The 14,707-nt window shown below is 56.7% G+C and overlaps 2 protein-coding genes across 2 annotated transcripts in view; one reads left to right on the forward strand and one right to left on the reverse strand.

Annotated features, from left to right (window-relative positions):
- Positions 1 to 12,721, forward strand: part of PLK1 (polo-like kinase 1) — a 16,978-nt gene extending 4,257 nt beyond the window's left edge. Inside the window, exons 2-11 of the mRNA XM_015429727.1 lie at positions 11 to 310; positions 1,096 to 1,264; positions 3,247 to 3,391; positions 5,319 to 5,412; positions 5,509 to 5,728; positions 6,859 to 7,017; positions 7,119 to 7,196; positions 8,647 to 8,801; positions 10,282 to 10,464; positions 12,201 to 12,721. Coding sequence (XP_015285213.1) covers positions 11 to 310; positions 1,096 to 1,264; positions 3,247 to 3,391; positions 5,319 to 5,412; positions 5,509 to 5,728; positions 6,859 to 7,017; positions 7,119 to 7,196; positions 8,647 to 8,801; positions 10,282 to 10,464; positions 12,201 to 12,407 — 1,710 coding nt within the window. The 3' untranslated portion in view covers positions 12,408 to 12,721. The remainder of the gene's footprint in view (positions 1 to 10; positions 311 to 1,095; positions 1,265 to 3,246; positions 3,392 to 5,318; positions 5,413 to 5,508; positions 5,729 to 6,858; positions 7,018 to 7,118; positions 7,197 to 8,646; positions 8,802 to 10,281; positions 10,465 to 12,200) is intronic.
- Positions 12,722 to 14,528: 1,807 nt separating this feature from the next.
- Positions 14,529 to 14,707, reverse strand: part of ERN2 (endoplasmic reticulum to nucleus signaling 2) — a 19,614-nt gene continuing 19,435 nt past the window's right edge. The window contains exon 23 of the mRNA XM_015429728.1: positions 14,529 to 14,696. Within this exon, the coding sequence (XP_015285214.1) occupies positions 14,529 to 14,696 (168 nt within the window). The remainder of the gene's footprint in view (positions 14,697 to 14,707) is intronic.

A 14,707-nucleotide genomic window follows, 5' to 3' on the forward strand; every position in this document is an offset into this window, starting at 1 on the left:
GGGGGGGGAGGCGAAGGAGGTGCCGGAGGTGCTGCTGGACCCGCGGAGCCGTCGGCGGTACGTGGTGGGGCGCTTCCTGGGCAAGGGCGGCTTCGCGCGGTGCTACGAGCTGACGGAGGGCGAGAGCGGCGCCGTCTTCGCCGGGAAGGTGGTCCCCAAGGCGCTGCTGCTGAAGGCGCCCCAGCGGGAGAAGATGTCCATGGAGATCGCCATCCACCGCAGCCTCCAGCACCGCCACGTCGTCGGCTTCCAGGGCTTCTTCGAGGACGCCAACTTCGTCTTCGTCGTCCTCGAGCTCTGCCGCCGCAGGGTGAGTTTCACTAGCCGCCTCGGTTGCTGCTGCCGCCTCCCGGGCCGGGGGGGGGGGCATTTGCCAGCCAGCAGGGCCTCTCTGGGCGGGCATTGGCTGAGTGCTCCTGACGTCAGGGAAGGTCAGGCACGCTCAGCCTGCCAGGGGTGGGGTGGGGGACACTGGTTGCCCTTCGAGCCCAGGGAAGCCAAGGAAACATCCACAGCCAGGCCCCCAGAGGTCCAGACCAGAACCAGCAGGTTGAAACGAAGTCCAAAGAGTTTTTGCCTAAACACCAGGAAGGGCTTCCTGACAGTTAGGACAGTTCCTCAGTGGAACAGGGGGAGGAGGGGGTGGTCTCCCCTTCTTTGGGGGTTTTCAAGCAGAGGCTGGGTGGCCGTCTGACAGCCATGCGGATTGTGTGGACTTGGGCAGATCTCAGGGCGTAGTTCTCGTGGCCCCTTCCCACGCGCCCAGGGAAATGCCAATGGCCACTTTGGGGTCAGGAAGCAGTTTCTCTCCAGGCCAGTTTGGCCCCGGGGATCCTGGGGAGTTTTCTTGCCCTCTTCTGGGCATGGAGTGGGGGTCACTTGGGGGTGAGGAGATATCTGTGAATGTCCTGCCTTGTGTAGGGGGTTAGACTAGATGACCCTGGGGGTCCCTTCCCACTCTATGGTTCTATGAGCCTGGGAGTGGCAGGAAAGGAAGCCGGGGGCTGGACCTCGGAGGGAGGGACCAGGTTGCTTCCCAGGGGGAGCTGATCTCTCTCTCTAGACTGCCTCTCTGTCTCTCCCCCCCACCTCCAGTCTCTTCTGGAGCTGCACAAGCGGAGGAAAGCGCTGACGGAGCCGGAGGCCCGCTACTTCTTGCGGCAGATCATCCTGGGCTGCCAGTACCTGCACAGCAACCGGGTCATCCACCGCGACCTCAAGCTGGGCAACCTCTTCCTGAATGACGACATGGAGGTGAAGATAGGTAAGGGGGCTCGGCCCACGGAGCAGGCGCCCTCCCAGGCCACAGACTTAACCTGCTTGAGCGTTCCCGTCTTCCTCGGGAAGCTGGGCACCGCTTTCTTGGCAGAAGTTCCTTGGAAGGGGGGCGACCCAGTGTCTTCTTGGCCCGTTGCGCTCCTTCCCCGACTTCAGAATCGGGATCTCTAGTCCCCTCCCTGGCTTGTGAAAGAGACGGCTGTTAGCAGCGTGGTATTTGGGGGACACCTGTGTGTGTTCCGGCAGGCCTCCCCGTGGCCTGCCCCTTAGGCGGTCAAGCAGCCTGGACTTTGTAGTGAAATGACATCACGTCCCAAGGGGGCCACTTGCTTTCCTGTTCACTCTGTGGGGACTCAGGGGTGAAGCTTCGTTTGTACCCTACTTTTCTCCCCAAGGGAGAGCCAAAGCAGTTTGGTGCAGTGGTTAAGTGCAGGCGGACTCTAATCTGGGAGAACCGGATTTGATCCCCCACTCCTCCACTTGCACCTGCTGGATGACAGCTGTTCTCTCGAGAGCAGTTTTCTCAGAGCTCTCTCAGCCCCGCCTACCTCACAGGGTGTCTGTGGTGGGGAGGGGAAAGGAAAGGAGATTGTAACCTGCTCTGAGACTCCTTTGGGTAGTGAAGGGCGGGGTATAAATCCAATCTCTTCTTCTAGATCAAAGTGATAGAATAAGATGAATTTTGGAGTATCCCTTGTTAGGTATGCTGGTGTGACCTTGGGTCAGTCACAAGTTCTCTAAAGGGCAGTTCTCGAAAGAGCTCTCTCAGCCCCACCCACCTCACAGGGTGTCTGTTGTGGGGAGGGGAGGGGAAAAAAGTTTGTCAGCCGCTCTGAGACTCCTTTGGGTAGCGAAGGGCGGGGTACGAATCCAACCTCTTCTTCTGATGTTCTGTCGTCTGGCCTAAAGAAAGTCCCCGCCCAGTTCCAGCTGCAGAGTTTGGGGTAATGAAGCCATTTGTGTGAAGGCGAAGGCACCCCAAGATTGTCCGTGTGAGAGGGCTTCTTTCGGTCCCGTCTCCAAGGGACCAAATGGCTCTCTGGCTCCCCCCCCCCGGTGAATTTACTGCTGGGGGTGCTTTTGAGGACTGGTGGCAAGAAAGGAGGTCTCCCCAAATGATGGTCAGGAGCCATTCGAGATGTACCAGGGGGAAGGCTGGCACAGGAGGAAGGAGAAGAGGAGATTGGATTTATTCCCCTCCCTTCACTACTCGAAGGAGTCTCAGAGCGGCTCACAAACTCCATTCCCTTCCCCTCCCCACAACAGACCCCCTGGGAGGCAGGCAGGACTGGGAGACCTCTCTTGAGAACAGCTCTGAGAGAACTTGTGACTGGCCCAAGGTCACACCAGCAGCTGCATGTGGAGGAGCGGGGAATCAAACCTGGTTCTCCCAAATTAGAGTCTGCGCTCCTAACCATTACACCAAACTGGCTCTAGAGTTGGATTTATCCCCCCCCCCCCTTCACTACTCGAAGGAGTCTCAGAGCGGCTTACCAATTCCATTCCCTTCCCCTCCCCACAACAGACCCCCTGTGAGGTAGGTGGGGCTGGGAGAGCTCTCTTGAGAACTGCTCGTGAGAGAACTTGTGACTGGCCCAAGGTCACACCAGCTGGCTGCATGTGGAGGAGGAGTGGGGAATCAAACCCGGCTCCTCAGATTAGAGTCCGCACACTTAACCACGATACCAGACAGGAGAGTGATCCTGAGCAGCCAACCTGGAACCATGAAGATATCATTGTCTCTCTCTCTCTCTAGCATCCCAGAGACAAGTTTCAGACATAGCCGGGGGACAAGCCCTGCATTTATCCCCTTTCGTTTCCCCCCTGCTCAGATGCTTGTGGTCCTTTCGCTCTGTTCTTGATTGGGGGGGGGGGGGTTTAAGAAAAAACCCAAAGATTGGGGGCGGGAGTCACCTTGGCCGCAGCCCTGACCCCGGGGGTGCCCCCGTCTTCCTTCCATCTTTCCAGGTGACTTTGGCTTGGCTACGAAGGTGGAGTATGAGGGGGAGCGGAAGAAGACGCTGTGTGGGACCCCCAACTACATCGCCCCTGAGGTGTTGGGCAAGAAGGGCCACAGCTTCGAGGTGGACGTCTGGTCCATCGGCTGCATCATGTACGTTGTGGGGGGTCTTGCGGTAGGCTGGCAGAGTTGTCCGTCCGTCCCCCCAAGTATATTCCAGTACTGGCTTGTGCAGATGCTGAACTTGGGGGCTCTAAAAGAGATGTTCAAGTTGCCAGTCCGGGTGGTGATTTTGGGAGTAAAGAATATTGTACACACAGGCCAGCTGGTGAGAACAGTCATGACATTTGTCTTAGGACTTGGAGGCTATTCTCTCTTTGCACAACCTGGGTGAGAATACGGGGGTTGCCCCCCCCCCCAGTTTATTTATTTATTAATTGGATTTATATCAGGCCCTCCCCAAATCGGCTCAGGGCGGCTAACAAAAGAGGCAAATGCCATAACAAACAATTAAAACAGCATAAAAACAATCATTAAACAAAGTGCGGTGCTCTTGATGTTCTTATTAGTCCAAGATGGATTCCATTTGTCAACCTTACCTGACGGCATACGTTCTTCGGTCATCTAGGTGTCTTCCCAGGGCCGACTCACCTCTAAGTCTAATCCACCGTTTACAGTTTCTGCTCAGGTATCCGCTTTAGGACAGGAAGACACCTAGACTCCATCCGGGCTAAACTTCTAAGCAATTAACTTGCCACAGAACGACAAAGTTCATCTTTAAAGGGAGATTGTTCTAACTTTGATTTTTTTAAAAAAAAACCCGGTAATCTGCCGAATTCTGCAGACAAGAATTTTGTTTGTCCGACTTGTGTAACCAGTGTTCTCTCTAAGCTGAGTTAGTGTGAGCTAGCTCACAGGTTTTTAGCCTCCGGCTCACACGTTCTTGTCTCAGCTCAGGAAGGAGGGCTCCAGAGCAAACTGATTTATGCCGTAGCCAAATCGCTCTCTCACAACTTTAATACCAGTAGCTCACAAAGCAGAATTCTGGCTCACAAGACTCCACAGCTTAGAGGGAGCATTGCTTGTAACCAGTGTTCCCTCTAAGCTGAGTTAGTGTGAGCTAGCTCACACTTTTTCGGCCTCCGGCTCACATATTGTTATCTCAGCTCAGGAAGGATGGCTCCAGAGCCAACTAATTTATGCGGCAGCCTAGTTGCTCGGCCACAACTTTAATGCCACAATTCACAAAGTAAAATTTTTGCTCACAAGACTCCACAGGTTAGAGGGAGCATTGCTTGCAACCAGGGTTCCCTCTAAGCTGAGTGTTTTGGCCTTAGGCTCACACATTTTTGTCTTGGCTCACAAAGGATGGATCCGGAGCAAACTGATTTATGCAGTATAGCCAAATTGCTCACTCACAAAGCAGAATTTTTGCTCACAGGACTCCACAGCTTAGAGGGAGGCATTGCTTCCAGTAAGGGGAAGGTTTGCTCCACTGTTGAGCCCTGGTTTTAAGGGAATTTTCAAAGCTTGGTCCCATATTCTGCTTTCTGGAGTAGCCACATGCTCTGTGGCAGACAGAAGCACACTGCGAAGAGGTGGATTGGGCCCTTCCCTACAGAGCTGCTCACTCCCACTTCAACAGAAGCTGCTGCTGCTACATCCATGCCCCCCCCCCCTTGCAAAATTCAAGTTAAGAGTTTAGGTTTCGATGGGAGTTTCTTACTTGAGGGCAACACTCCCTCTAAGCTGTGGGATCCTGTTTGCAAAAATTCTACTCTGTGAGCTACCGGCATTAAAGCTGGGAGCGGGCGATTCGGCTGCTGCATAAATGAGTTTGCTCAGTCTGGAGCCATCCCTTCCTGAGCGGAGACAAAAATCTGTGAGCCGGAGGCTAAAAAAACCTGTGAGCTGGCTCACACTAAACTCAGCTTTGAGGGAACCCTGCTTGGACGCTGCTTGAGAGGTGGTTGCCCGGGGGGGTGGGGTTTCCCGGGCGCCCCCCCCCCCCCGCTAGCGAGCAGCAAGCCCTCTTCCGTCTCTTGAGTTTCCGTGGGGGGGTGTCTCTCTCTCCACACAGGTACACCCTCCTGGTCGGAAAGCCACCCTTTGAAACCTCCTGTCTGAAGGAAACGTACCTGCGGATCAAGAACAACGACTATACTGTCCCGTCGGTATGGCCCTGCTGGGACTGGGTGGGGTGTGTGTGTGGAGTTCAAAAGCGGCCCCCCGCCCCCCCTCTGAGACGCTCGCTCTCCCCATCCTTCCAGCACATCAACCCCATAGCTGCTACCCTGATCCGGAAGATGCTGCGCTCGGACCCAGCCACCCGCCCCACCATCGAGGAGCTGCTGACCGACGACTTCTTCTCGACGGGCTACATCCCCTCCCGCCTGCCCACCACCTGCCTGACGGTCCCGCCCAGGTTCTCCCTGGTCCCCAGCGGGCCCGACCCCAGCGGGAGGAAGCCCCTGGCCGTGGTCAACAAAGGTGAGCGGGTGGGCAGGTGCGGTGGACGTGTGGGGAAGGAGGGCTCCGGCCTGAAGCCCCCGGGCCCTAGCCCCCAAAGTCATCCCCACTTGGAAACCAGAACTGTCTTGGCTGACCTGGCCCCAGGTGTTCCTGAAATGCAGACAACTGGCAGGGTCTGCGGAGGGAAGGGGAGTAAGAACCTAAGAGAGGCCAATGTTGGATCGGGCCGATGGCCCATCCAGTCCAACACTCTGTGTCACACAGTGTCCAGAAATACCAGGTGCCATCAGGAGGTCCACCAGTGGGGCCAGGACACTAGAAGCCCCTCCCACTGTTGCCCCCCCCCCGGCACCAAGAATAAAGAGCATCCCTTGCCCCAGACTGAGAGTTCCTTGTCTATCCCTGGGGGCTAATAGCTGCTGATGGACCTCTGCCCCATACGTTTATCCAATTCCCTCTTGAAGCCGTCTATGCTTGTAGCCACCGCCACCTCCTGTGGCAGTGGATTCCACGGGTTCATCACTCTTTGAGTGAAGAAGTCCTTCCTTTTATCTGTTCTAACCCGACCGCTCAGCAATTTCATGGAGTGCCCACAAGGAGTTCTTGTATTGTGAGAAAGGGAGAATTTCTCTACCTGCTCTATCCCACGCAACATCCTGTGAACCTCAGTCATGTCACCCCATAGCCGTCGTTTCTCCAAGCTATGACTTATGTGTTGTTATGTCATGTTATATTTTACATTGTGTTTTAGAATGGTTTTAACTGTATGAACTTTTACTGTTAGAACCCGCCCTGAGCCCGTCAAGGGCAGGGCGGGATACAAATCCAATTAAATAAATGAATGAAGAGCCCCAACCTCTCCTCGTGGGGAAAGTGCTCCAACCCTTTTATCCTTCTAGTTGCCCTTTTCTGCACTTTTCCCATGTTCCCTTTGCAAATTTCCCCATTGATAAAGTGGGCCAACTTTGGATTTCAGGCTGGACATCGCTAGAATGAAAGGCAGCTCTGAGAGGTTTGGGGGCCAGCCAGTGGCCAGGGAGAGACAGAGCGGGGGGGGGTGTCTGTGGGGGAGGGGTCTCCTTGCCGTCTCCTTCCCTCCCCCTGGCGGCCCCGCAGTTCCTCATCCCGGCTGCTTCCTCCCTTCTCAGGCCCAGACAGCCCCGTGCCGGACAAGTTGCCCGAGAAGGACGAGGAGGCGGCCCTGCGGGAGCCGGGTGACTCTGTGGACAGTCTCCTGATGGACCTCCTGCAACAGCTGACCGTGGTGAACTCCTGCCGGCCTTCTGAGAGAGTGCCTGTTAGACAAGGTGAGGGGGGCGTGCCTGTGTGTGGGGGGGGCGGGGCGAATCCCCGCCGGCTGCATTTCACTCCTTAACGCTGTTCCTTTCGCTCTCTTTCTTTCTTGCAGAGGAGGCCGAGGACCCTGCCTGCATCCCCATCTTCTGGGTTAGCAAGTGGGTGGATTATTCGGACAAGTACGGCCTAGGTGGGTGTCAAGCCGGGCAACCAGAAGACCCGTGCTGGATCAGACCAGTGAGGGCCCGTGTAGTCCAGCCTCCCGTCTCACACAGGGGCCAGCCAGTTCCTCCAGAGGGCCAACAACAGGGCAGAGAGGCCGAGGCCTTCCCCTGATAAGGACACCAGAAGAGCCCTGCTGGGTCAGACCAGGGAGGGTCCCTCCAGTCCAGCCTCCCGTCTCACACAGGGGCCAGCCAGTTCCTCCAGAGGGCCAGCAACAGGGCAGAGAGGCTGAGGCCTTCCCCTGATAAGGACACCAGAAGAGCCCTGCTGGGTCAGACCAGGGAGGGTACCTCTAGTCCAGCCTCCCGTCTCACACAGGGGCCAGCCAGTTCCTCCAGAGGGCCAACAACAGGGCAGAGAGGCCGAGGCCTTCCCCTGATAAGGACACCAGAAGAGCCCTGCTGGGTCAGACCAGGGAGGGTACCTCTAGTCCAGTCTCCTCCCTCACACAGGGGCCAGCCAGTTCCTCTGGAGGGCCCACAACAGGGGAGGGAGGCCGAGGCCTTCCCCTGATAAGAACACCAGAAGAGCCCTGCTGGGTCAGACCAGGGAGGGTCCCTCTAGTCCAGCCTCCCGTCTCACACAGGGGCCAGCCAGTCCCTCCGGAGGGCCAGCAACAGGGCAGAGAGGCCGAGGCCTTCCCCTGATAAGGACACCAGAAGAGCCCTGCTGGGTCAGACCACGGAGGGTCCCTCTAGTCCAGCATCCCGTCTCACACAGGGGCCAGCCAGTTCCTCTGGAGGGCCCACAGCAGGGCAGAGAGGCCGAGGCCTTCCCCTGATGTTGCCTCCTCGCTCTGGGATTCTAAGGTTGACTGCCTCTGAATGCGCAGGTTCCCCTTAGTCACTGTGGCTAGTAGCCCTTGATAGATTCATGCAGAATAAGTCTACCTAATCCCCTTTTAAAGCTGTCTATTCCTGTGGCCATCACCACATCCTCTGGCAGTGAATTCCACCTTTTAGTCACTCTCTGTGTAGAGAACTATTTCCTTTTGTCTGTCCTGAACCTGCTCCCCATCAGTTTCATTGGATGCCCTGGAGTTCGGGGTGGGGGGTTGGACAATTCTCTTGGCTTATGTATGACTTGAGCAGCTTAGCTTCTCTGTTTCTCCTGCTCGAAAAGCCCGGAATCCTTTGGGTAGGCCGGTGTTTGAAGTTGCAGATTTCAGGGCTGCTCCTCTGGAGTTGCACCCAACACTGGGGGCCCGTGGCGCTGTGGGTTGTGGAGATCCCAGCTCTTCCCTCCACGTTTCCTCTTGGCCTGGTGAGATCCAGGTCTCTCCCCTGAGGCTGTGCCCTCAGAAGGCTCCCTCTCTCGGGTCAGCCGCTGGACTCAGGAAGAGGGAGGTCTTCCGGATGGTCTGGTCTCTTCCTGGGCCACCGCTCATGCCTCCACTCCCCCCCCCCCCCCCGCAGGCTACCAGCTGTGCGACAACAGCGTGGGCGTCCTCTTCAACGACTCCACCCGCCTCATCATGTACAACGACGGGGACAGCCTGCAGTACATTGAGCAGAATGGCTCTGAGTCCTACTTCAACGTGCGCTCGTACCCAGACGGCTTCAGCAAGAAGGTCAGCGTGGGCTGGGGAGTGCCATGTGGGAGGGGAGCGGGCGGGCTCGGAAGGACCAATGTTTTCCTCTGATATTTTCCTCCTCCTGAGTGGAGCATTTCACAACCTGAGCAGAGCAGAACTGCTGTAATCTTAAAATGCAAACAACGATGAAGGCAACCGTTGACGTAGTATTTCTTCAACAAGTAATAAAGATGTACGCACGTGTGTGTGTATGCGTACATCTTTATTACTTGTTGAAGAAACACTGCTCACTGCAAAACAGCAGTCTGAAGATATTTTCATAATACTACATATCACGGTTGTTTTCGTCATGGCTTGCATCCTTCCCGCGATCTCTCTGTTGTTTCTGTAATCTTAATACGGGCAACAGGCAATGCAAGACCCTGTGCCGGCTCCAGATGGCTGCTGGGCGGGGCTTCCCATGTCAATGAGCGGCCGCTCACATGCACGGCTTAGAGCAGAGGTGTCGAACTCATTTGTTTCAAGGGCCAGATCTGACATAAATGTAACTTTGTCGTGCCCTGAAACGTAATGCCGGGTACCAGAGATATAAACTGTATAAAGGGCAGCAGCTGGTAAGCTCCATATCCTCACTGTAAGGCCCGATGGGCTGAGAAGGGGGGTGCAAATGAAAACCCACATGGGCGGACTGAAGAGCCAGCAATGCAGCACCGGGCAGACAGCTCCCACGCTGCTTGGCTTCCGCAGGCGAGGTTCTTCTGCCATGCTGAAGCCGCGATCGGAGTGGCTCCCCCCCCCCCCCCCCCCCCAAGCAGTTTCCTGTTCCCTCCCTTGCACAAGTTGCTCGTGGGCCGCATAAGAGCCCAGGATGGGCCAGTTCCGGCCCCCGGGCCTTATATTTGGCACCCCTTCCCTTCTGCAGTTATAGAGGGCCGTTACAAAAAGGTGCCTATGGCTGAGCGTGTTTGTCCATGTGGCACGGGCAAAGTAGAAACAATAAAACGTACTTTGCCTGGGTGTGGTCTCTACAAAGAAAGACGAGCCAAATTTATTCAACCTGTACTGGCGAAATTTATGGGTCTCCCGGACTCTGAATCGAGGAACATACTTTTGGCGGATTCTAACCCTCAAAGCTAGTTTGTTTCGATCTATGTTGGCCATGGGCTGTAATAATAATAAACTATGGAAACTATGTTTGATACCCTTGGCTGAGAGGGAGCCCTGGGCAGGACCACGAGCGAAAGGAAGAGCGCCCCCCCCCGAGACCAGTGGCTCGCCAGGGTGTCCTGAGGCGACGGCTGGTTTGGGGTAAACAAAGGAACAGGAAGGAGGAGGTGGATCCACCCCGGAAGAGGCTGGGCCTCGGCTCTGTGCAGCTGCCCAGGTTGGGTGCCCATCCTCTGCGGAGGTGCCCCCTCCCCCGGAAATCTAGCCAGGTCTCTCTGGCCCGCCTGCCAGTTCCTGTCTCTTGCTGGCTGCACCCCTGGCTCACGCGGGCACCCGTTTGCCTCGGCAGGTCACGCTGCTGGAGTACTTCCGCAACTACATGAGCGAGCACCTGCTGAAAGCCGGCGCCAACATCACCCCGCGGGAGGGGGACGAGCTGGCCCGCCTGCCCTACCTGCGCACCTGGTTCCGCACGCGCAGCGCCATCATCCTGCACCTGAGCAATGGCACCGTGCAGATCAACTTCTTCGAGGTGAGTGGCTGGAGCCCCCAAGGCGGTCGTGTGGCGCAGTGGTTAAAGCGGTGGGCTAGGGTCAGGGAAGAGCCGGCTTCAGATCCCTGTCCCACCATGGGAGCTCGCTGGGTGACCGTGGGCTGGTCACATGCTCTCACTTCCGCTGGCCTCGCAGGGTTGTTGTGAGGATACAGTAGAGTCAAGGAGGGCAATGTCAGCCCCACGGGGGAGAAATCAACAAAGTGAATAAAATAAGCTCTGCTCCAGGGCTGGAACTCACAGGCCAAGCCAAGTTTAGAAGCCGGGTTTCCTGGAAGAGGAAAGAACGGAGCCCCGTTCTCCTAGGGCCAGTGCTTCCTCTAAGCTATAGAGTCCTGTGAGCAAAAATTCTACTTTGTGAGCTCCTGGCCTTCAAGTTGTGAGCAGGTGATTTGTCTACTGCATCAGTTAGTATGCCCCGAAGCCCCATCCTTCCTGAGCTAAGACAAAAATCTGTGAGCGGGAGGCTAAAAAACTGTGAGCTAGCTCACACAGACTCCAGCTTAGAGGGAACACTGCCTAGGGCTGCCTGCAATTGGACTGGAGACCTTTTCCAGCTTAGAGGAATGCCAGCAGCCTCCAGGTGGGGCCTGGGGATCCCCCTGGAATTCCAGCTCATCTTCAGACTGCAGAGATCAGCTCACATGGAGGAAACGGATGCTTTGGAGGGTGGACTCCGTGGCATTGCGCCCCACGTGGGAGGTCCCTGCCCTCCCCAGGCTCCACCCACAAGTCTCCAGGAGTTTCCAGGCCTGGAGCTGGCAACTCTGCCCCCCTCCCAGCCACCTCCAACCAGTGGACAGGGGGGCCCTGGCCACCCTACCCATTAGGGAATCTTTTAGGTAAGCACGGGCTGTGGGCGGGTTCATTTTGTGTCGGTGTCCCAGTCCTGGAAACCTAATCAAGCTGTCTTGAATTGACATAGGTCAAGATCGGGAGCCCTGTCTGTCTCTCTCTGGCAGTAGACAAGAGCCAGGAGTCCAGGAACACCTGAAAAACTCACAAACCAGGTGGCCAAGGATGAGCTTTCACTGAGTCACTGCTTACGGAAGCTCCTACTCTGCCACATATTTTGTTAGCCTTTGAGGTGCTCTTCGGCTCTTGCTCTTTTAATTGACAATGTAAGTTCATTAGTTGTTGTAGACTTTCCGGGTTGTCTGGCCGTGGTCTTGGTATTGTAGGACCTGACGTTTCGCCAGCAGCTGTGACTGGCATCCTCAGAGGAATAACACAGAAAGACGGAGTACTCTCTGTGTCAAGGTGAGAAGGAAAATGGTAGGCAGGTAACTTATATCTACTCAGGAAGGTGGGGTAGGGCTGAGTCATTATCTTGTAGGAGTTCCCCCAGGCTGTGAAACATGCTAATAGAGGAGCTTTCCTGCGGAGGTTCTTTTGCATATGGATTGGCTGTTGAAATTCTAATCTTACCTGTAGTGCTGTTGTCAGATGTGGAGCCTTTTGTGTTTTTCAGGACAGGAAACACCATGCCCTGTTTATTTTTAAACTCTCTTCTTTCCTGTTGAAATTGTGTTTTGTGCTTATGAATTTCAATGCCTTCCCCGTGTAATCTGACATGGTAATTGGATGTGTTGTCCAGCCCTTCAGTGCCTTGAAACAAAATACCGTGTCCTGTTTGAGTCAAGTTTGATTGCAGTCCGGCCTCTCCTGTTCTTCTCCCCCCTTTAACCCTCTTTCCTCCCCCTCCCCTCCTCCAGGACCACACCAAGGTCATCCTCTGCCCCCTGATGGCGGCCGTCAGCTACATCAACGAGAAGCGTGAGTTCCGGACCTACAAGCTGAGCCTGATCGAGGAGTTCGGCTGCAGCAGGGAACTGGCCAACCGCCTCCGCTTCGCCCGCACCATGGTGGAGAAGCTGCTGGCCTCCAAGGCCGTCCCCGCTGTCCCCAAGCCTTCGGCCTAGAGCCCCGGCCGGGGCAGAGGACCGTCTCCCACTCCCGACAGCGCTCCACGGGCAGTGACGTCGCCCCGGAGCCACAGTGCCTGCCTCTCCGTCTCCAGGCCAGCTTCCAGCCGGAGCGGTCTGTTCTTCCAGCTTCCTGGCAAAGCACACGCAACAGGGCCACCTCCCCCCCCCCACCCCCCAATTTTGGTGGAGAAGTCGCCCTCCCGTTGCCTGGCATCCAGCGCTGCAGCCCTTCCGCACGAGGGGGGTGTTTGTTCTGTGAACTTCAGGTGGCCCACGGCCTACCCTTTTAAATACTAAAAATGAATAAAATAAAGGTCCTTTTCTACACTGAGAAAGCCTTCCTTGGGAGAAGAACGCATCTGCAGCAGCCGGCGTGAAGGCGTCTGGGTCGGAACACCGGCTTGAGAACCGAAGACATCTTTACCGGGGGTGGGGGGGATGTAAGGGGCACTCCCCAGCCAGGCTCCGGGGCCTCGAGATGTGTCGTCCCGGAGGAAGCCATTGGATTTATACCCTGCCCTTCAGTTTGGTGTAGCGGGTTAAGTGCGCGGAGTCTAATCTGGGAGAGCCGGGTTTCATTCCCCACTCCTCCTCCACACGCAGCCAGCTGGGTGACCCTGGGTCAGTCACAGTTCTCTCAAGAGCCGTTTCTGTCAAGAGCTCTCTCAGCCCCACCTACCTCCCAGGGTGTCTGTGTGTTGTGGGGAGGGGAAGGGGAAGGAGTTTGTAAGCCGCTCTGAGACTCCTTTGGGTAGTGAAGGGTGGGATATAAATCCAATCTCCTCTTCTTCTTCACTACCTGAAGGAGCCTCAGAGCAGTTTACAATCTCCTCTCCCTTCCCCACAACAGACACCCCGTGAGGTAGGTGGGGCTGAGGGAGCCCTCCCGAGAACTGCCCTTGAGAGAACAGCTCTGAGGGGACTTGTGACTGACCCAAGGTCGCACCAGCTGCATGCGGAAGCGTGGGGGATCAAACCCGTTTCTCCCAGATTAGAACACACTGCTCTTAAGCACAACACCAAACTGGCTCTTTAGGAAACGAGAGTGAGGGCCAGGGGCCAATCACAGGTGTGCTCTCTGCCTTGGACAGAGCCAGAGTCCCGGAGCACCCAAAAGACGAACAGAATTTGTGGCAGTGACTTGTGAAGGCTCTTCCAGAGCCACAAATTTTGTTCGCCTTGAAGGTGCTCCTGGACTCTGGCTCTTTTCTGCCGCTGCAGACAGACTAAGACGGCCGCCCATCTTGAGCGAGCTGCCTTGACAGGTAGGCTACGGCGGAGCGGGCACCAAGAAGGAAACGCACCTCCTCCTTCAGGCAGGTGTGTTCCCCAAGAATGGCGGGCTGGCCGGCCGGCCCCAGTCCCACAAGAACGCTTCTGCTACCCCACCCTCCTTCCAAAGACCTTGGGGGGGTGGGGGGGGGACACACGATCCCCTCTGTGAAGCAGCACCACGGGCTGAGGGAGGATCGGAACCCGGAGCTCCCCTGGCCTGCCCCCAAAGAAGCCTTGGTGGGAGGTGCTTCACGGTGACATGGCAAGGGAGGAGGCCTGATGGTTGGCCATCACGTGGTCTCGATCCAAGGGTCCTCCCACTCCCCCTTCTTTCTCTCCGGGGACCCTGAGGGGGGAGAGCTGGGTTGTTTGTGAGCCAGAGACGGCAGGCGTCGAGGGCCGGAAGCCTTCCCCAGCTGCCCCACTGCCAAGGCTGGGGTGGGAAAAAGTGGTCTCCCTCGACGACAGCTAACGGTGAAAGCCTGGTTTGGGGTTTGTTTTTTTTTAATATACAAAACAGTTTTTTAAAAGAGTGTCTGTGCTAGGAGCCCCCAGCTCTGTTCGGCGGTGGGGGCCCCAGGCCTGCCGTCACTGGGCAGATCCGAGAGGCTGGGCCTTCCTCCCTCGGAGGACAGGCCGGAAGTGCTGCGAAAGGCTCTTGCTGGTGAAGGCGGGTCCTCCACACGTCCCGGTGCCCTCGGCCGGCGCGGCGGATGTCTGGGACTCTGGCAGGGAGCGGCAGCGGGGTGGAGTCGGCAGCCAGCTCTGCTCTCCTCCTCCAGCTGGGCCACACAGCGCCCCTCCTCGGGGAAGGAGGCCTGGCCCTGCCCTCAGCGGCTCCTAGCAGTAATACCGCCGGAAGAGGCTCTCGCCGGCACAGGAGCGCATGGCGCGGTGGGTGTGCAGGAGGAGGTGGGGGAAGCGAGAGGTGAAATATTGGACAAACTCGTGCGGGACCCCGCCGAGGGTCTCCTGGACGTCTTGGGGCAGTTCACGGTAATGATGCTTCTGGCGAGGGA

This window comes from Gekko japonicus, unplaced genomic scaffold (genome assembly GCF_001447785.1).
Source record: "Gekko japonicus isolate JY-2015 unplaced genomic scaffold, Gekko_japonicus_V1.1 scaffold894, whole genome shotgun sequence".
Taxonomy (NCBI): Eukaryota; Metazoa; Chordata; class Lepidosauria; order Squamata; family Gekkonidae; genus Gekko; species Gekko japonicus.